This window comes from Larus michahellis, chromosome 2 (genome assembly GCF_964199755.1).
Source record: "Larus michahellis chromosome 2, bLarMic1.1, whole genome shotgun sequence".
In the NCBI taxonomy this organism is placed as follows: Eukaryota; Metazoa; Chordata; class Aves; order Charadriiformes; family Laridae; genus Larus; species Larus michahellis.
The window spans coordinates 72,903,459-72,925,222 of record NC_133897.1 but is presented as its reverse complement, the minus strand read 5'-3'; the positions used below and the strand labels follow the sequence as shown (position 1 = coordinate 72,925,222).

At 43.6% G+C, this 21,764-nt stretch overlaps 1 protein-coding gene across 1 annotated transcript in view; it reads right to left on the bottom strand.

The window, feature by feature from the left end:
- The window catches only part of GMPR (guanosine monophosphate reductase), a 40,302-nt gene that overhangs the window by 5,714 nt on the left and 12,824 nt on the right, over positions 1-21,764 (bottom strand). The window contains exons 5-8 of the mRNA XM_074575860.1: positions 17,884-17,965; positions 15,459-15,565; positions 9,838-9,880; positions 3,453-3,612 (exon numbers count right to left, since the gene is read on the bottom strand). Of these exons, the coding sequence (XP_074431961.1) occupies positions 3,453-3,612; positions 9,838-9,880; positions 15,459-15,565; positions 17,884-17,965 (392 nt within the window). The remainder of the gene's footprint in view (positions 1-3,452; positions 3,613-9,837; positions 9,881-15,458; positions 15,566-17,883; positions 17,966-21,764) is intronic.

Genomic DNA, 21,764 nt, shown 5'->3' with positions numbered 1-21,764 from the left:
GTCCTTTCAGTGCAGAGCACATTTACAGTGCTGGATAACTAACAGTTACTATTTTTAAACCACAGTGACACTCATCATGCTGGGACAGGCCAAGCAAGACCAAGACCAAGGCTGGTATGGACAGCCAGCTCAGAGTCGAGGCTGCAACGTGAACAAGATGAGAATCAGCTCCTTCACAGTTAACAGTCAAGGCTTACAGATTTAATGCTTGGAGCTGTTGTAGCTAGCAGTAGACTGGGGAGTCCTTCTGTGTTACCTATTAGTGGCACAAAAAAGCAGTATCTCAACAGGTACTACAAATTTTGGATTGCGGTTCCGCTCCCTTGTTGTTGAGAAGGTTTCAGAACTCAATCCCCAGGGGACTCTAAAATCAGGATGCAAATCAAAACGCAGCAATGGATCAAGCAGAATTTGTGTAGTATTGCCCATAAGGGATTGAAAGGGTCTATATCTAGACTGAGCCAAATACAGCGCCTTTCTGTACATCCTTTCTTCCTACAAAACATTAAACTTGCACTTTATCTCATTTTTAAGGGGGACCACTGTCAATTAATTCTCCTGCTGGTGATAAATCTGGTTGCCACATCACACGCACACCTAACTAGGTGGAGCAGAATTTAACAGCTGCCTTAGTCCTTTGGCCCACTGGTACAGCAAGCTTTCTCAAACTTTTCCTGCAGCTTTCACCAGCTCTGTGGTGGCCAGGCCTTAAATGACTACAGCTGCACTGAGATCCACACAGCACGCTTGGGCTGCTCTGTGACCTCTCAGGGAGCTGCCATTCATTAACTACATGCCTGACCAGCATCAGGTCTTTCCCACACTCCAGCTGACACAAGCACAGGGTAGCAAAGGACAGTGAGATATCGTAGTTCAGATAAAAGGCTGCCAGCACCTCTGTGTAACTGGCAGCTGCCACTTTTAAATTATGAGATATTACTAGTGCTGTCCACTCAGACCATTTGTTCAGAGGCTTTGATGACGAGCAGATTCACTGGGGGACAAAAAAAGCCCCAGAACTCTACACAGCTTCTGGGAAGTGGCATATGAACCCAGAGTGGATCAAAGCTCAGAAGCATGCAGCACATCTTTCTGGTGCAGCATTTCAGTTTGTCTCAGATGCAGAAGGACTCTTGTGCAGACCTTTCTTCTGCAAATAAACATTTGTGCTTGAAAGCAAAACCAAACTGAACCTGCAGTGCCAAGAGTCTTGCAGGTCAACCAGCTGGAAAGCCAGTCGCATGGGCTGCTCCCCTGAGCAATCCACTGGCTGTCCTCAGTGTAGCCAGCTATCCTGCAGATAATAGTGATTTTAACAGGTACAGATGCAGCCCCATATGAGATCTGAAAAAAAATCCCTTGCACATTGCTCACTAGCTTCTGATCTGGGCCCCAGAAAGAAATACATAGGCTCAGGTAAAGTAGGAAGGGTACACTCCACTTAAAAAAAGCCATATATGTCCTCCTCAGGCAGAAGGTAAAAGTACCCCTGTCCCCTTCTCATCCTATTAGATGCAGAAAAATCCTGGCTTGAAAATCTGCCAGGATTTACAAGTTCTCCTCAAATTACAGTATTCACTGCGTATTTTTATTTGCTAATTTTTTTTCCTGCAAAAACAAATGCCCTTGGAACTTGCCAAAACTGATCACAAGCTTTTTTGCCCTTGAAAAACTCTTTACTCTCATCTCTCATCCCTATGTCCAACTGTTTTTCTTCTCTTCAGAAGTCTTCCTCAGAAAGTAGTACTGACTAGTAGGCACAGACCATCTCATAAGTGCAGAGTCCACAAGCTGTCTGTTTCCCCATTTTCACGTTTCTTCTTTTAATGGGCGTGGGTTTTCTGCCAGACCAGGAAAGCTAATGGCTTCATTTATCTCCAGGTCTCTCCTGCACAACGTCTACCAATAGCCTTCCTTAGTCTCCATTATTATTGCAGTCTAGGAGCTCATAACAACCAGCTTGGGACACTTAAGCCAAAGGAGACAGGTATAAATGCTCTTAAGTAGGCTGTGTCTTACCACTTTGTAAAGCGCTAGGTGAACTAGTGCACATTTCTATGGTGTATTATAACTCTTTAGAAGTGTCAGACAAAAACCACAACAAGAGCCAATGTCGAGATAGAAGACAGGAGGTGGGATCAAGGGTGCTTTCTATCTAGTGTGATGTCTGACATTGCCATGGTCCTATCAGCATGTCTCTGTGTCAAAGTGTGAATTCCATTTTATTTTGTGGATCCCATTCTGCTTTACATTCTGCACTGTCAAATTCACAGCACTGCAGCTCTTTTCTGTGGTAGCAGCTGGACACATTGGTGAAAACCCACATGCTGGAGTAGTTATAGCAGATAGGACCAACAAAACCCATCAGACCTGAATGTCTGGAACAGTAGGTAAAGTCACTGACTCTGAGACCCTTACAAAGAGCAGTTTACCAAATGGGTCCAGAACCTGAACCTACCCCAGCAGAGGAAAAGAGAATCAAAAGAGACCGCTCAATAAACCAGTGTGAACTGTGAGACAGGAAACATTCTCTAACAAAGTGTGCAAGAACCAGGTTGTCGAAGGGCAGTGACTATACCTGACACTCATAAGAGAAAAGACACAGAGATTCTCTGGAGTCATCTGCTTTTTTCGAAAAGTCAAAATTCTTATCACTTTCTGGAGTAAAATAGCAATGGACAAGAGATTCCTTTGCAAAGGCTTTCTTCCTTCCCCCCGCCCCCGCTAAGGATTTTAGCTCAAAACCCAAGGTCCCACGTGCTTCCTGATTTCAGGCTACTCTGATGCTCTGTTACCCAAAAAAAGGGTGGGAAATCTGTACCACAGGATTCTGCTGCTGAAGAAGACTGCCCAGCAAACGCAGGAGGGAGTCCTGGGGGTACCGCCTGTGACTGAGAGTGCTTTGGAGTTCCGGAGCCCTCATTAGTGTTACAGCTGTGACTCAACTCCATACTGGGGAAAACCCAGTTGAGCTTCACCGGTTCACCAGGCATGCACTTCTTGCAAACAGAAGCAACAGAAACAGCATGTGGGCCAGCCGGGAACCCATACACCACCAACAGGACACCCAACCTAGACAAGCAGAGGGCCAGAAACTGCAGCCTGGTGTGCCATGTTCCAGCATTTAATTCATACATATCCTGAGAGACCCGTAAGTCAGAACAGTACGTAATGACTTCCCAGACCATGCAGCTAGTGCTGCAGTGACAACACTGCACTGGCTGCAATCAAGTGAACATGGTTGCTCTCAGCTAGCCACCCCCAGCTCTTTCTCCCTATCTCCCCCTTGATGTCACGCCTCCCTCAGATCTGCTGCTGTAAGTGTTGGTAACAGCTTCCTAAACAGGAGTAGAGGCATGGGCCTGTTTCCAACAGATGCCTTTTGCACAATTCTGCTCCAGAAGTTACTGGATGGCTGGCTCACTGCAATTGCTCCTGTGTGGAATTCATACCTGTATTCAGCAACCCCTCCTGCATGCTTCTTCATGGCTGTATCAGAGCTCATTCCATAGAAGAGCTTCACCTTCTTGCCATTCTTTTCCATAATCTCTCCAGCACACTGGTCATGGCCTGCAAACATTCCTCCAAGCATGACAAAATCAGCACCGGCTCCTGTGATCACAAAGTGACATGTAAGGAAAGCAGGGAAGGTAGGAGAGGGTAAAAGACAAAGCAAGAACACAGTGGCCTCCAAAAACAACAGCCAACCCTAAATAAATTGGTACAGAGAGTCCCCTCCTGTAATAGATACAGCAAACTTGAAAGAAAGGCTTTACTGAAGAACTCACACACGATGAATTATATTTCTCTGATATTTTAAACTGAAAGAATGCTTTTCTGTTATGATGACAAAGACATAGATTATTCTACTCCACCCAACGCTCTTTATTTTCAAATTCAGTTTTAACCCTTTACTTTGTAACAGTATCTAAGCACTGTTCCTTATTAACTACTTTTGTGACTGCAGTACTCGGAAGGCCTGATCACAGGGCTGGGACCTGTTGAGCTCAATGCTGTACAGAGGAGAGGACAGACCTACTTCAAGACCTTTCTAGGCTACAAGCTGTGAGTGGGAATGTACCCTGAAGGAAGGCATATTCATGAATATAATGTACTCCTCCCAACACTGACATAAAACAAGCAATGGATTTTTCAAGCCCATCAGCTGTATGTGTTCAGTGTAGGTCTGGATGAGCCCTTGTTGAAGAGATCTGGATGGGTCTGCATTTGTTTCCTGTTGTTTAAAAATTCTAGGGCAAGGACTGCCACCCCTGGGTTCTGTGGTACACAGCATGCACCACAAAGGAGGTCTGAATATTTTCCAGATACTGAACAACACTGAATACTCAATCATGCCAGTTCAGTCTGTCCATCTTCCCTGGCTTTGCAACTCATGAAATCAATTCCACTAGGAGTAAGATAAGGAAGAAGGTTTTTGGAATCACTCTTGATTTTCTACTGTGATTTACAATATTTCCAGCTGGGCTGGAACTATTCCACCAGCAGCTCCTCCTGTGATATTTTGGCATATCTAGTCTTGCTTGGAAAAGTTTGGCTTTTACTCTTTTATGAGCCTGTGGTGACCCATCCCTGAAACAAAGCATTTTCCTGTTCAGACTCTCTGCTTCTTCAATGTGTATGTATCAGAACAGGCCTCCCCTCTGCGCAGTTTCTTCCCAGAACTGGCAAAAGAACAGGGCTCTAAACCTCACTTCATAGAAAGCGTATGAGCCTGAACTAAGCCCACCCCATCATGAACATGTCCGAACTCTGGGGAGATCCCAGGCTAGGTGAGTCTGGCATTAGGATTTGCTCTGATCTCTGTAACTATCCAAACAATAGCACCAGACCTTGAAATCTGAACAGTAAGTAAAATCATTATCAAATCTGCTCAGCTTCCGCCACCTGTTTAAAAGACAAGCCTGAATTGGGGAACATTTTGATTTTAGAATACGTGACAACCGTGGAGCGTGCTCTGATTTATAAAAGCCAGTTCCTGCCCTCCACCCCTTTGCCGAAGAGCAGAGCTAGCAGTAATGCCTGGGAGCCAAGCACCCAGCTGCTCTGCTGACCTCACCTCCCTTTGCCTGGTTGTTGTTTGAAAGGAACACTATGTCCGTGGTAAAGGGATATTAAAAATTAGCCTTGTGCAAAACTGCTGAGCACATCACAAGCAATATTTATAGCCAGGCACCCATTCAGGTGTCCCATCATGACAGCTACCTGGCAGATTTTTCCTGAGCTCTTTTGTTTCAGATGGCTGAGTTCTAAAGCCTTAGTTTGACTCGCGTCTGATACTACTATTAACCTGCCAAAAACTAAGGGAACGTTCATCCTTTAAGACATTCTCAATTACTGGTGGGGAGCTCCTGTTGTTACCTGGCTCAATCTTGCTCCACCTTTGCAAAAAATAGTATTCTGGTAAATCTAGTTGATGTCTTCTTCATGAGTGGAAGAAAACAACATGAGGAAGGAGAGACGGATTTGAGGTTAAGGTTTCAAAGAGGGCCTTTAAACAAGTCAAAGGACTGCCACAGGACATTCTGGACTCTTTGCCTTGACAATACTATCCCCTGATACCCAGTTCTAGTCCTGTCTCTGGTTACCGGTCTTACAGCCTCCAAATCATTAATGCAAAACAGTCACATCTGAAATCTACACTTCAGAATCACAGGACTTTGGTTCCTGTGCACTTATTCATTATTTTTCTTTTGACTGCGCATTTTGGGAGGAAAGCAAGTATGTTTGAATTATAGGATTGAAACTCATCCAGCTTAGTAACTTTTGCGAACTACAACATAATTCATCAAGCTCTTCCAGGAGAGAGGAGCCATGTTACAGCAGACGCAGCACGTCTACACACTGGAATGACACATGCTTACTGCCCTGCAGCTCCAGGAATGACAAGCCCCTATTAAATGTACTTTTCCAGTGCTCTCCTGAACTTTCCACCCTGTTTCAGTGTTGCAAAGATGTCTGAAAGTTCCAAGTCTGTTCCACTACTTTTCTGCCAGTTAACATCCAACTGGAAGGCTGTAGTTTTTAGTGGTCTTTCTTTACTTATGCATGGGGTTTGTATGACCATTGGTGATGTTTGCAACATCCAGCTGCAGTCTTTCATTTTCAAATACAGATAGAGAGTGTGCATTACTTTAGGTTGTGGGGGACTGGGAACACCTGGCAACAACCCCCTAGATAATACAGGCTGAGATGGGGTATGCTGCATACAAGCATCCCAGTAGCTTGCCCAGAGTTTGCTAGACTTGTCCTGTTTCTATACAATGCCATTTCAATGCCCTGGTGCTGGGGAGGACTTCCCCCTTGAGGCCTACACTGTATCTGGGCTGATTTTGCTCATACACATTTCACAGTGCCTTTTCTTTCAAGCCGTTACAGAACATGTGTGCTGACACCAGCCCAATCTTGCAGCACTCGCACAGTTCTGCTGGGTCTGGATGGAGTCCCTCAGATGTCTTTTGTACGCCTGATAATACGAGTTACTGATAACCAGATTGGCTCTGCGTGAATTCAGTTGGAGTCAGCCTGGATTTGTAGCCTGGGCAGCCCTCCAGACAGATGCAGCGCAAGTTTGCCTGGACCACAGCTGGTCCTGGAATCAACATTCACCTGTGCTCCAGCTGAGCCAGCGAGCCTTTGCAACAGCAGATATACACACAGCTATTGAAAACAGGAAAAAAAGCCAGTGTGATCTGTCAGGTATAGTTCGGAACCAGTATACGTCCCCAGTTGACTCTTCCACATGAGTTTTCCTTCCTTTTCCTTCCCCGCTTCTGTATCTCTTCTCACCACTGCTGTAAGAAACAGCAGTATTGTGTTAAAGATGCTGGCGTAGGATTAAAAAGGCACATTCTGTTCCTGGCTGTGTCACAAAAATATATGTGACCTCAGGCAATTGAACTTTGTATTTCTGTGCTTTGACTTCTCATCTTTAAAAAAGGAGACCATAGTGCCTCCCTGGGGTATTCTGAGAAATGTATTCATGGTATCAGCCTTTCCAAGGGTGCAGTTATGTGAACCGTCTGAGAGCCCAACACGAAGTTATTTCATGCTTTCTCTCATTCCTGCATCAGAACACCTCTTTTCTTCCTGATCAACCTACATCTTTTCCATTATCATCTCCAATACCCAGATGGCAGAGACATCTTCAGTTTACCAAATCCATACCAGGTTCCCATCCAGCGGTTCCAGAATTCCAGCAGTCTCTCCCAAAATATCTGTCACTCCTGGCATTTTTGTACGCCACCTTCAGCACTTCTCTGTTCCCTGCCTTTATAATAGGCTTATACCTTGTTTCCCCTCTGTCAGAATACCCAATCTGCCCCTGACTCCTGACACTGATGGTGTCACCTTCCAGTTGTAAAGCTTCTCAGCATCTTCTTCATGGTTCTTCACAGTTCTTCACTTTCACTCAATCCACTTTACTTCTGTTCTCATGAACTTGCCTCCTCCAGTCACATTTTTAGCCATCTGTAAATGCTAGTCTTCACACCTAGGACTCCCTCACACTTCTCATGATTCAAATGGCTGCTTTGTCACTGCTTTATAATGAACACCTCAGCATCCCTTTCATGAAGACTTTACAATGATCCACCATAAAGAGACAGTATAATCACTTTAATCAAAAGTCCTCTTTGGGTCTCTTGTCCATGCTTTGTCCAGGCCTCCATCCCCAGGTGAAACTGTACATCTGTGTGTTTTAGCACCGGGTCTCTGCTATCCAATATATTTATGTAACTCCTCCCCCCCAAGAGGCTCTCAGCATGCAGAGAAGTCTGTAGTAGACAATTCAGGATCAGTATCAAGGCTTTGGCTTGTAAATGCTGGGCACGGAGGCTATTTTCCACATGGCTCACATAGCCAATCACCTCAATAGTATTCAATAAACACTGATAGTAATAACGTCATCTAGAAGCTTATTTTGCCACCCACCTTTGACAATCACACATGTGACTCCAGCTAGTCAGATGTCCACAATGTGTCTGCCTCAATTATACATAGCCAGATATGCTAAGTTTATTGCCTCAAGGTAATCTCTATCAGTTCCAGCCCTGTACCTGTGACACACAGGTCAGACTGATCTGTCTGGCCTACTGTCAGAGTAGAACTACTGCCTGTATAATCTCAGCTTTCTGATGCTCCTCTGTCCCAAGGACAACCCATGGTAGCCTTCAAACACATATGACTGTGAATCCTGGCACCTCCTGACAATCAGCAAGGCCAGAATCTGCCCTTTCACAGGTTTCAAGCAAGTTTCTGTTCAGTTAGCCCAAAAAGATTACAAGGACCCTTCAGATTTGCTATAAACATCACAAAGGAAAACATTTTAAACACTTTGAACTTGCTTCCTGTTGTTCTAACTTCTGGAAATGCTCTTGTTGAAGAGAGACCTTTTCCATGGGCCAGGTCTCTACACAGGCAGCTGGGAATTCAGTGAGGTCGCAATCCCTGTTCACGAGCTCCCAACACAACGCCAGCAAGAACCGGGTGAGTGGAGGAGCCAGGGAAAGTCAGGCAGAACAAAGGCCTCACTGCAGGCAGCATGATGTCAGAGTGGGCTGGGCTGTGTGGTCGGGTGTTTGTTTTAATACAATCTTGTTGTCAAAGAGGGTGGATGCTGCTGTTCAGCTATGTCAAAATCATCCAACTGAAAGTATCTATTCCCTACGTCACATCACCCACTGGGTAACACAATGGTGCTGTGAAATCCTATGACTGACCAGATTCCTTGCTGGTAGCAATCACACCACAGCTGTGCTTAAAATTCTCTAATTAAGTCTTCCTTGTCATCTGACCTGTTTGAAAACAGAAGCTGTCTGCAAACTTAGAAGACAGATTTTGGTTTCAACCTTTCCAGGAGGCCCAGAGTTTTTCTTGGCTGGTCTGTAATCTGAGTTTAGGCCTGCCCCTGCTTTCCATTCTTGCAAAGCTTCCTGCCAGGCAGATGTGCTGTATAATGTCCTATCTCTTGTATCGTACCACCGTGAAATCCCACAATAGACTGTGCTGTCCCACTGTATTCCGGGTGTTACCTCACTGTGACATCTCCAAAGGGTCTGGCATTTTGGGGGGTAGGGGACTGTCTTTAAATGTCCTGGTAGCCCAGGATCCGTTTAGTGCCTAGTTCACATACACTGCTGCAATGAGGTTATGGCTAAGTGACAATCCTGACCTTGACCCTCCCACACCAATGTAACTTCCATGCCCAATAGAAAATATGGATTAAATTCTCTGTTCTGTCAGCAAGAGCTGGTGCAATTCACTGAAGCTATTGGCATGAGAGCAAAATCTGTTAATTATTAACTCAGATGTTTTAGACATCTGCTCAGCTCTAGGGGATACAGTATAAATAAAATCTCATCTCTTCAAGTTGACAGCTGATCCCAAGAACATCTCCAGGGATCTGGCCTGCCTTTTTGTTTTGTTCTTCTGTCCAAGACACATTCCAGCAGCTCTTCATCCATTCAAGGCCAAAGTCAGACAGATCTGGCAACGTTACAGGCATCTTTGAACCCCACTCAGAAGAAACCCCTATCAGTTTTCTTTGTATTACTGTCCTAGTGGCTGTATCTCATGCACACCTGGCAGATAGTTTCTAAATAGGACTTCGACCACTGTATGTTTTACGCTGCAGAATTTGGACTGTCTGGTCCAAAGAGCAAATTCATGTCTGGTTTATTAATTTCGCTGGAGTCACCCACAGGGAAGAATGTAACCTATTGCTGATTACACATTCAGGGTCAAATTGACTCCTGCATCACTGCTGACGGTGCTGGAGATATGCAGGGTATAACGGGTGGCACTACGCACTGTCCTTACCAAAAGCTTTGGCGACATCTCCTGGGCAGCTACATCCTCCATCCTGCATAAAGAAAAGATGACAGTGAGTGGTAATGAGCAGTGGTGCTCCACGACCTCCAGCAGAATGGCCCTTCCTCAGGAACAGCATGTCAAGACGTGACTGTGCACCATTGCTATACATCATCTTGACTGAGTTTTTAGGGAATCCATATTATCCTTTCTATTGCTTTTCTTCTGTAGACTCATTCACTCTACCATATAGTCTACCGATAATATCACTGGTAACAGCAGCAATGCAAATTCCTGACTGTAATTTCCTGAATCCCAGAAACTGGAAAACAAAAACTCCTCTGATGATCTGAATCATTCCCTGACATTTTAATGAAAGGCCATGTGATGCAGAGGTACCACAAACCCCTACCTTAAATGACCAAAGACATTTAAAATAACTTTCTCATCAGTTTACAATACATTAAAAGGTCACAGTGGGAGGGGTGAGGAAATACACCATCATCTATGTTGGATTTTGATCTGATAATCTCTAAGCAAATTGGGTAATCTAATCTTTGGTAAGTGAAAATGAATCTCTCATCATACTCCTTACTGTTTGCTATGGGTTTGGTTAAGAAACAGCACTTTGTGATCTTTAGCTTTTTAGACCAATGCGTTTCAGTTTCAGTGCAGAGTAAAGAAGTGGCTGATCAGTGGGTTTCAGTTGGGTGGAGGGAAGTTATGCATGTGTGACAGGGCTGTAAAAAAGGGATGGCAAATAGCAGAACTCATTGTGTTCTATAGGTTTGTAAAGGTCTGAGCATCAGATGAAAGATCCTTCTACTCTACACAGTCATTGTACCAAGAGGGCTCCCAATTCCTTTTGATGATCAGGGTCTGTTGCAGACTGCCAACAGCTTTCCTGCTTTTGAAGCTACTCCCCAGACTGTATGGTTACTACATTTGTTTCACCTCCCTCTTGGCAGAAATGCATGCCCATGTATGACCTGCGGCTGAGCACAGCCAGACACCCCCACCATCAGCCATTTTAGAGCTGGCTTTTGTGGGCAGCTGGCAGTGGGGCTGAGTGTTAGAACCTCTCTCTGCACAGAAAAGGATTCAGACACAAACTGAGCAGGTGGATCCGAAAGTGAGTGGCTTTTCAAAGGGGATCCCACTGCAAAGAGTGCGTGGTAGCAGTATAAAGATTTCCATTCCAGTTGCTGATAACCTCTAGCACATTATGCGTTTTTTTGAGCTAGACACCCTTGCTGTCAGCTCCAGAAAGGAGTGCTGAGCTGACAGATGAATCTCTCTCTCCTGCTTGTACAATTCTTTCCCTCTGACAAGTCTGTCAGAGCTTGGAGGAGGGTGTGAGCGTGTATGCATGTCAGGGGAGGAAGAGCGGAGGTAGAAAGAGGGGGGGTCTAATAATCTTCGAAGAGCAGTGTCAGGAATTTGCCTGATTCTTACCCTGAGACAGGCTAGCTATGAATGCTTTCTGGTAGAGATGGGTTTCAGTGTGTTCTTGTTGGGTGGCTCGGTGTCTGATTTTTATAATTAACCCGGTACTGGCAGTGATGGAGGCTTTATGCTTTCAGAAGTACCATGAGGATGAAGACCTCACTGTGTAATCATTAATCATCAGCTTCAAGAAATATCACTTTGAATGTCACCAAATTACAAAATGCTGAGCAGATTCGTAGACTTTCCCAAAAGCTCTTAAGTTACCATTTAAGATAAAAGGAACTGATGATGATGATTCACAGCACTGCTTTATCTGTAGATGTCTCCACTTACTTCAGATAAGCAGGTAAATTTAATGATGCACAGAAAGGGGAACAAAAAGGGGACATACTAAGCAGTAATACTTAGATGCTATATAATAAAGCCATATGCATTAAACCACTTCATTCCATGTGAAAAATCAAGCAGTGTGTTTAGAAAATAAGACTGTGCTTCTGCTGCATTCAGTCTGGGAAGCTTCACCTTGCAGTTCAGCTCATCCCAACAGGGGCTTGGATCTGGACTCAAAATGACTTGTAGAACTGCTGGGCTACAGTCATGGAGCTTGTTGCTGGCTCAGCCTCTACCTCAGAGGCCTAGGGAAATGTATCTGTATACATCCTTCTGTGACTTCAGGAGAACTGGTATTACTTGGAAGTAAGCCTACTGGAAAGGGTAGCCATGGGGCCTGTAAAGGACATGATTCTGAAACAACTAGGTGCTAAGTGGAAGAAGAGAGGAAAACAGCTTTCCAGTCAACACAATATTTTTAACATTGCTAAAATAATGTTATTTTCCTCAGTCTTGTTCTTAGAACATATAAACCATTTAACAACAACAAAATTTAGCCTGAGGAAAAGAAATACAGTATGGAAAACCAGTATGAACTGGTTAAATATTTAATATTATATGCAAATTATAATAAGTTTATAACTATGCTTTATATGTTTCAAGCAACCTTTACAATAAAATGTATAAACAGCCCTTCCTATAGTATTAGCAAACAGATAGGTATTTATTATGCAGAGGATTATCTAAAGTATATGGCATACACAGCAGTAGAAACAATATATATGGTGCTTTATTCTGAACTACATATGCAGGGCATATTTTTGTGTGGAAAGTGTTCTGTGTGGAGGAAGAGATGATATGGTAGTAGCTGGGTGAAGAACCTCTTAGTCATCCTTTCCACTGAACACAGGTGGCCCATCCCCCGGGCAGGGTGAAGGGGAAATAGGGATCTCTATCAAACGATAGCCAAATGAGAGGACGCATGCAAGGCTGCTTTCCATTCCCCACATTGCTGGCTTACTAGAATACGTGACTGCCTCTCTATCCAGCAGAGTAGTTCTCTGACCGACAAGAAACAGAAACTTTATCTCAAGTAGCGCGTTTCTGAAGGATCTCTCCTGCTAAATGGCCTCTCCACTGTAACTCACTGCTGCACCTTCTCAAGGATTAGTGGGAATGAAAAATGAGACCATTGGCTCTGAGACAAATAGCATGGGGCAGAAACAGTGCCTGTATCTTAGACAGGGTTTCCTCTCTTCTTTCAGTGAGTCATGAAAGATTCATTTCTGAGGTGAGCTTTGAGTCTTCAAGATAATTTAGCATGAGCAAAGTAACTGGTGCAATTTCACCTCCCCCTTCTCTGCGTAAGTGACCCTAGAGAGACACCAGGTGTTCACTTGGACTATCATGTTTGCCTAAAAATTGTCACCTTCTTTGTCAACATATCAGCTCCAAAAATCATACGTGATTGCTTCAGTAATAAAAATGTGTTTAAAATCCCAGTTTGTGCTAACATTCTAGCAGAACTACTGCAGAATGGGCTTCAAGCATGCTGTGTTCCTTGCAGTGCCTGTACTGTGCTCAGCACCATCTCTGTCTCATTCCATGAGTGACACTTCTTTCCCTTCATACCGAAGCTGAGCCAATGTAACAAGAAAGAGGAGCAATTCGATGAAGGTACCGGACAAGACAGAAGCGGATGCAAGAAAGCACTCCAAGGGACTGACCCATATCACACCATCAGCTATAATCTACATGAAGACAGCTGGTAGGCTTTGAATCTTTTCACATCCTTCCTGCCACTTCCGTATCAATATAACAAAAAAAAAACCTGCTGGACATATTTTCTCCTGATGAATTGATGTATATAGCTGTGGTAATTGATTGTAGATGTCTCCTTTGGCTCAGGTAGGGTGTGCCCCTTCCTGTATCTACATGATAGTAATGAGACATTTTGAGGGATGCCATGTGTACTTGTTGCCACTAGACCCAATTATATACTTTGGCTTGCTCCCATACAGTGTTTTTCCCTCAGGAGGATACCTCTCTTTTGTGATACTCTTGCCAGAGCTCTGTCAATGACCATGAAGTCCAGCCTTTTCTTTCCCCAATAAACACACCAACACCTATTTGAATGCTGTAGAATTCAGGCATAATATCCTCACCCTTGCTTTAGTCTCCTTAGCTTCGGTGAAAGAGTGGAGTTGCAGCGGTGTTAGAGACCCCAGTTCCAGCCAAAGGCCCAGATGTTGCAGTAGACAGGTATGAAATGTCCCTACTATACTCCCCTTGTAACTGCTAGGGGGTTGATAGGTGTGGGCTCACTGGAGACGACATGACCTAAGCAGGTCAGGAACTGATCCATCCACAAAGCAGCAAAGGAGAGGAGGAATAATACAGAACCATCTCATTTTTAACAGTCTAAATACACACTCTCTGTTCTCTTGTAAAATCAGGGTAATAACTTCTGAGAGTTGCTAGCAGAAAATGATTATTGCAAAATTAGATTATTGCAAAACTAGTATCTCTGAGCACCACTGCTAGGATGACACCTATAGTTATCCAGCCTTCATAGTAATGAGTCAGTCTTTCATGCTCTATTGCACACATGTTCCGCTGTCTGCTATCAGCACAAACATTTGTAATGCTGCCCAAGTCATAAAATCACAGACTGCTTTTCTTTTTTTCTGCAAAGTTCATATAGGGGAGCCCTGAAGAGGTGGGAATGCATATGCATTAACAATAAAGAGCAAGATGTTCTTCTGCTCCATTATACCCACAGCTCCAAAAAGTAGTCAAGACCTTTGCTCATCCACAATCTGTTTGTTCTCCTCTCCCCTCCTTCCTCAAGAACACAACACACCCTCTTCCTCACATGGATACTAGTCACAACTAGGTCGAACAAATCAGGGCCTTCATTTGGCAGTAGATCTAAAATTCAGTGTGTGGTCTCTTCTAGGGACGCAGGGGGAGACTGTTGGCTCTGAGCGCACCTGTGAGCACAGCACGTGGCTTAGCCCCTATGCCTTCCTGATTACCAGCTGCCTCACAGACAGCCTGCAGAGACCGTGCAAGCCTGACACAGCCAGGGGCACGCTGACTGGCTGGGTGTGCCTAAGCACACAGGACCTTTGGGTGCTGTAGGCTGCAGTCTAGCTCAGTTTGAGGGCATGCTTACAGATTTACTTTTTCTATGTGACATGACTCTGGTCTTGCTGGTAGAGTGGAAGCTGCCATTAGCAGGCAATACAGATACATGCTCTTTTTTTTCCACAGGCTCTTTATTCTCCCAGAGCTTTGTGAGAACATAAGTGGCTCACGTGCCAGCTGTGCTCAACAGAGCCACCTCTGAAACACTCCTGCTCCTGCACAGAGAGCTCCAGGAGGATGCTATCTGAATCAATCCAGCTACTAGGGCACAGATGAGCTCATATCACTTTACCTTGTACTCCCCTCTACTGACTGTCCCTCAGTCCCACTCCCTGGGGAAAGCCATGTTTACATTTCACTAATTTTTCCGAAATCTTTCATGGGAATTACTGTTTGCTTCCATGTGAAAACACTATCAAGCTTCCTGTTCTGTTCACATAACAGCTTACGCCATTCAGGGAGCAAGAAGCAGCCTTCCAAAGGCACAAATAGGACTGAGGTGCCCAAGTCTTTTTAAACATTAGAGGGAGTTGGTTTCTTTACATTTGAATCTCCGCCAACTACCGTAGAAGCTAGTATAGGGGTCAGACTGGAGATGACGGAAGGATAGCCTTTAACATGCAGGGTACTGGACTGTTTGATTCTCCTATGCCACAACAATTTGCACAGTGGGAATCTGAGAGAAGATGATATTTACTTACAGAGATGATATGTCCTTTCAAGCCATGTGCTGAGTCTGCACACTCAATAACAGCACTTAGTTGTGGATATCCCACCCCTGTCTTAATCCGAGTGGTACACACAGAACCTAGACAAGAGAATGAGAGGAAAAAACACAGCCCATTAGATTGCAGAAAAGATACATCTTGTTCTCTTTTTCTTGTGTAAAAAACACGTTTATATCTGTATAATTTTTTCCCCTCAAAAAGTCCCTATTGGAAATGTTGGCCTCTCATGGATAAAAGGAACACATAGGAACTTGAGTTTTGAAATTCTATCACACCACTTCATGGGAGCTGTAATTGAGGTGACTAATACCCCCCCTTTCTTCTCCAGGGCCACAATTCCCAGTTTAGGTCTCATCAGTAATGCTTCCTGGCAAGGGAATTACTGCATCACGAGAAAGCAAATCTGACTGAGATGCCTGAAGTGAAGGGGGTCAAAAGGACAAGAGTTACAGCCCACGAGACTAAGCAGCAGCATTTAATACCTGAATTCTTCTTCCAATAAATATTTCTACCTCTTTTCTACATATGTTTTTTAAAACTATTCTCAGGAAAAATCTGTGCTTTTATTTTCTTTTTTTTGTGGAGATTTCCACGAGGGAGAGAAACACATCTTTTGCCTAATACTTAAAGCAGAAATATTTAGTTGATCGCAATAGTTGGAAATATAAGAAAACCAGCACACAGCATTTGAAAGGTGAGATAAGTACAGAAAGTTGTATAGCGTAATATTACAGGAAATACATTAATTGTATCTGATTATTAAACTATATTATTTATACACACACGGTGCATGTATATATGTATGTACAAAAATAAAGGTATATACATATATATACACTTCAATTATAGTTTAACATGGTAACACAGCGATAGATATTTTGCAATATGTTCTCTCTTCTTCTTCTCAAATTAAGAGTCAAAATGAGGACTGCTTTTTGCCAGTTTAGGTCTTATAATTTAGGATACGGACCATAAAGGTCTGCATGATAACAAGAATTTTAAAAGATTCTAAACCAAATGCAGTAAAGTCTGGATCCCTTCACCCAGCTGATAATGAGGTATACTTGAACTACCGGTAAAGTAAAAGTTTCCAAAGATCTTTCAAAGAACTGACAAGGCGAAAACACTGAGAAGTATTTCTGCAAAGTAGGAAGAAAATTACTTATAAAATAATATCCACAGAGTATATACTTATATATGTAATGCTTTATAATAAATCACTGCCATTTTCCACAGGATGGACCATTATCTGGAAAAGAGCCTCAAGATCTGATGTTTTGTGAGGAACATTTGTTAGTTGCCATTTTTGGGTGGTCAACTTATACAGATCTGTTCAGGAAGATCTCCAGGGAGGGCTACACAGCATTTATTCCTAACTGTTTCCACTTTGAGGCTACAAACAATAATATTTCTTCTTTTATATCTGAACTTGCCCATGACAAGTGCATCATGACATCTCTGTTGTTTATTCTTCACATATTTTGCAGTATTTATTGTTTGCTGTCTTCCTGGGCACAACTGCAATCTTTATTGCATCATTTGCTCTTCTCAAATTATCCATTCATGAACCATAACTATTTGGCAATGTAAACAATCTGCCTGCACTGGCTGAGCACAGCTATATTGCGAGTGGCACTTATGTCAACCAGTTTAAAATCTAGTCCACTCATGGCAATCCCAGCTGCAGCCTATGAAGAAAACAGAGAAGAGGAAGGAGCACATGAACAAACACACAAGGGAGGAAAAGACAACAGGGAAGAAAACATGGCAATATATGCCAGACAACAATACTAGGGAAGAGAAGGTAAGAAGTTTAAGGTCCTCCCATTTATCTATGTGAATGTTACAGTGATAGGTAATGTAGGTGCATTAATATAAGTATTTTGGCTCCCAGGCAATAGTGACAGGTAGAGGCGATATTATCCATACTTCCCACTTAATTAATGCCATTTAATCTTTGAAGACATTGACAAGATGGGCTACCTCAGCTTATCAGAACACAAATCATAAAGCTATTTAAAAACCTATCTTTCCCTGATAGAAGTGGATACCTAAACACAGTATCCTTTGAGCTGGGACGGTCCAGCCTCTTTTCAACAGGCTAGAAAGAACGTTCTTAAACACATTATCACTGATAATGTCAGCAATTCGGGCAACTCAGTGCTTCCAATAACAGGCATCTTCACTGACAGAAAATGGAATATGTAACACTTTGCAGTACAAAACACTAGCACCCTGCCCATGTATTTCTTAAACATACTATGTGCAAGGGCACTGTTAATAAGTGTGCGTACGCATCCTAATGGGCAAGCAAACAGCATTATACACTGGTTCCATCTGAACAACTCCCGCACCACTGTTACCATAAGTCACCATTATTTGACTGGATTTGACTTACCTGGTCCAATACCCACTTTAATAATATCTGCTCCAGAAAGAATAAGTTCTTCTACCATCTCTCCTGTCACCACATTGCCTGCCTAGACAGAAGGAACAATACCACATATATGGGAGATTTCAAGACTACTGCAGTAAAGACTAATGACAATAATGTACAGTTTTATCCAGAGCTTTTACAAGTTGAACTATATAGAGTCAGTAAGAATATAGTTCACCTTATTGTTCATTGTGCATGCCTCAGAGATTAAACAAATCATACAGGTACATTCTCAAGTCAAATGAATTTCATGATGTCCAGTAAACCCTGATCCTTAAGATCCCATCAGGGTATCTGCTTTGTCTTCCATCCCCCTAATCCTCACCCAGAGGCTCTCAACCACATCATCCCTACCCGTAAGGGCTATACAGCCAAACCTCTCCCTGACATACAGTGCAACTACTCCACCCCTCCTGCCCTGCCTGGCCCTCCTGAACAGCCTATAGCCCTCCATCCCATTTGCCTACCTCACTTCGTGGGAAGATGTTCAGATCTTATCTAACAGCCCGGAAAATCTCTTTTTCATTTAGGATTTAGTATTTTGAATACTGAAAGAATAAGGAAGGTACTATTCTTGACATTTTGTATGTTGGTGACAAAATTGCTATGTAAATTCAGACTACATAAATAAAGGCCCTTCTACCATATACAGTCATTTGGTTGTGGTGATGCCCAGAGGTGAAAGAAAGAGGTTTGGTTCCCTCTGCATGAACTTCATGGAGATGTACAGAGCATGCTCTTTATGTTGAGGTCTTCTTCCTGGAAAGAAGTCCTGAATTGTTTTGTGTTCTTTACCATAGTTTTCCTTGCACTTCAAGAGCTCTTTTCCTCCTTTGGCCTTCATCCTCGATACCTTTTTCAACAGTAATGGCAGCCCTCTCACTCTTTGTCTTGCTGCTTCTAGTCATCTTCTTCTTTAACCCCTCCATGCCCCCAATCAGCTGATCAGTCCTTGTTTGCCTTCACCTCAGATGGAATTTCTCTTTCTTGAACCTGAGGAATGAGAATTGCCTATAGTGGTACGGGTGAGTTCTCACCGGGGCACTGCATAATGCTCGCCTTTCCTATGGAAATATCCTGCCTGACGCACAGGAATGCATTTGCCTGCATCACATTCATGGCTCATAGTCACCCTGTGATCTACTCATGCCTCCAAAAACATGTGCCTACTCCAATGATTCCAAACTGGAGCAGAAACTCATAGCGCTCCACCTGATGTTGTGTTACCTATTTCTACTCTGCAGTTCTTCACACATGGTTTATTGATGTAGGGGCTATCTCTTCTGTCAGAGCTTCAGCTGGCAGGGAGTATGGGAGCATAGAAATATACCATGAGATACAGCTTTTTCTGGCTCATGGATGCCATGAAATCCAGAATATGACGTGGACAAGCAAATACTAGGTATTTTTTATATATATAATATATAAGGATATTTCTTGAACAATGGTCTTCCGCAATCTAAATTCAAAAGACCTGACCACAAACTTCACCGTTTCATACATTTGATGGCATCAAAGCCTGCAGGGTAGAGCCTGAGAGATGTGTTAATCAGGGTTTCACCCATGAGTACCCTGCTGGAGTCCAGCTCCATGCAGTGGATCCAGCCCTCCACTGGCTGGGTGAGCAATGGACAGGCTGTGTGCACGGCCTCTTAGCATGAAGCTGGTGATGTCAGTCTAGTCACCTTAGAAATGGATGTCTGCCTCCTAGGAAAGAAAATAACCACAGCTGGCATTAACTGAGCTTCCACTTTGTAAGTTTAATTGGAGAAAGTGCCAAATCACACCAGACACTGAAAAAGCTCCCAGAGACGAAATACTGGTGGGCCAGTGCAATGCAGTTTGCGGCACTGCTATCTGTGGGGATAAGCTTTACTCTCCATCAGCGTGAATACAGATTGCTGAGTTTTTAAATGAATTCTGCAGGCATTTAGTGAAGAGGAGGGTTGTTGCTGATAATGCTGATGTGGGTAAGGAGCTGGTTGGCTAGGTGGCCATATGACACTAAAAGGCAAACCCTCTTTAAAAGTCCCTATGCGCCTGTAAGACAGCTGCAAAGAAGGACTGAAGATTTTGCTTTCTATATGCCTACCTCAAACCACCCAAGAATGTTGATGTGACGAAATTACTGATAACATTATTCAGATACAAAGGAACTTCTCTTTTTTTTTTTTTTTTTAATTAATAGAGGAAACTATGAAAGACAATCTTCTAGCACACACATGGTAATTAATTTGCAAAACTGGTGCAATGAGTGCAGAAAGCTGCCAATGTATGTCTATTCAGTTAAAGAATCTCAACATTTTTGTGCAATCTCAGTGTGATGAGACAGGCCCTTGCATGCCCTTGCATGTGGATCCGGTGCATCAGCAGGTAGAGTGAGACCAGAGACGAATTCCCTTGCCAGAAGCGCCCCCTGTCCAGAGCCCTTTCAGCAAAAAGAAAGTCTTTAAGGAGAAAGGATTTCAAACATGGGATTTAGGAACTAAAACCCATGCTTGGAGTTACGCTTGAAAACAAACTGGTAGCCAGTGCATTTTCAGACCGTGCTTTCCTCTCTGCAAAGGGCTGCACAAGGCAAATGAATGCTGACACAGTACATCCTGAAACAATTTGGTATAGCTGTACTAACTGCATTCCTGTACTGTGGGGGAACACAGCGTGGGAATGCAATCCTGTAAATTGGACCCCACAATTTATAAAGGATGTTAAGGTACTTGAACGCATCCAGAGGAGGGTAACAAAGCTGGGGAAGGCGCTGGAAGGCATGTCCTCTCAGGAATGTCTGAGGACACCCATGGCAAAACCCCCCACATCTCTGACAGTAGCGAGGCTCAAAGATCAAGCCCTCAGCCTGAAGAAGGAAGTACTCCTGAACTAAATGGTTGCAAATCTTTTTAATGTGAGCAATACCTGTTCATTTCCCCGTGGACTTTTTTTTTTTCTTCTCCTTGTACTCATTTTTAGAAATGCCTGAGCTGTTTCAGAAAAACATGCTAAGAAACATTTTAGCATGTTTCAGAAAAACATGCTAAAACAAAAGAGCCAGAGAACAACAGTACTCCATCAGAGCAAAGATCCATCTAACCCAATACTCAGTCTCCGAAGTTGCCAACCATAAATATCTGAAGGAGAGTGTATGAGCAGTACAGGTCTACTTCTCCCAGGCTCCTGGGGTTGCTCATAGCCTCAATGTCTGGGTCAGGTCTCCCCTGGGACTCCCACCCCCCCTGCCTCCTACCAAAGGACCAAGGGATGTGGTGTCTCAGCTCAGCCTGGGGTCTTTAGTCTCTGCCTGAGTGATGTTGTAGGTGTGTCCATTTCTGATCCTCTCTCCCAGATGGGCCTAGGACCTACAGCGCAGAGCTACTCTCCTGGATCGACCCCTCATACCTAGGCCATAGCTTGTCATGCAGAACCATATATATAACATAGCATAACTATTCTATTCCATTCCATTTCCTGCCTTCACCATGAGTCAAATAATTATGAGAAGGATATTAAATTAAACAGGACTTTCCCTTTGTGAAGCCACATTAACTGTCTGGTGATTGCATTGCTCTTTAAATGTCTTTCAACAGCACCCAGTATGATCTCCTCCGTAATTTTTCCAGGAATTAAGGCTAGACCAAGTGGTCTGTAGTTTCCGGGGTCTTCCCTCATGCCCCTCTTGTAAATTGGAATAACGTTGGCTAGCTTCCAGTCAGCGGGGACCTCCCCAGACTTCCAAGATCTTTGGTAGGTGATTGATAGGGATCCTGCTGTAACATCCCCTAGCTCGTTCAGTACTCTGGGATGAATCCCATCAGACCCATCATCCCAAACATCATCAGATGTTTGAA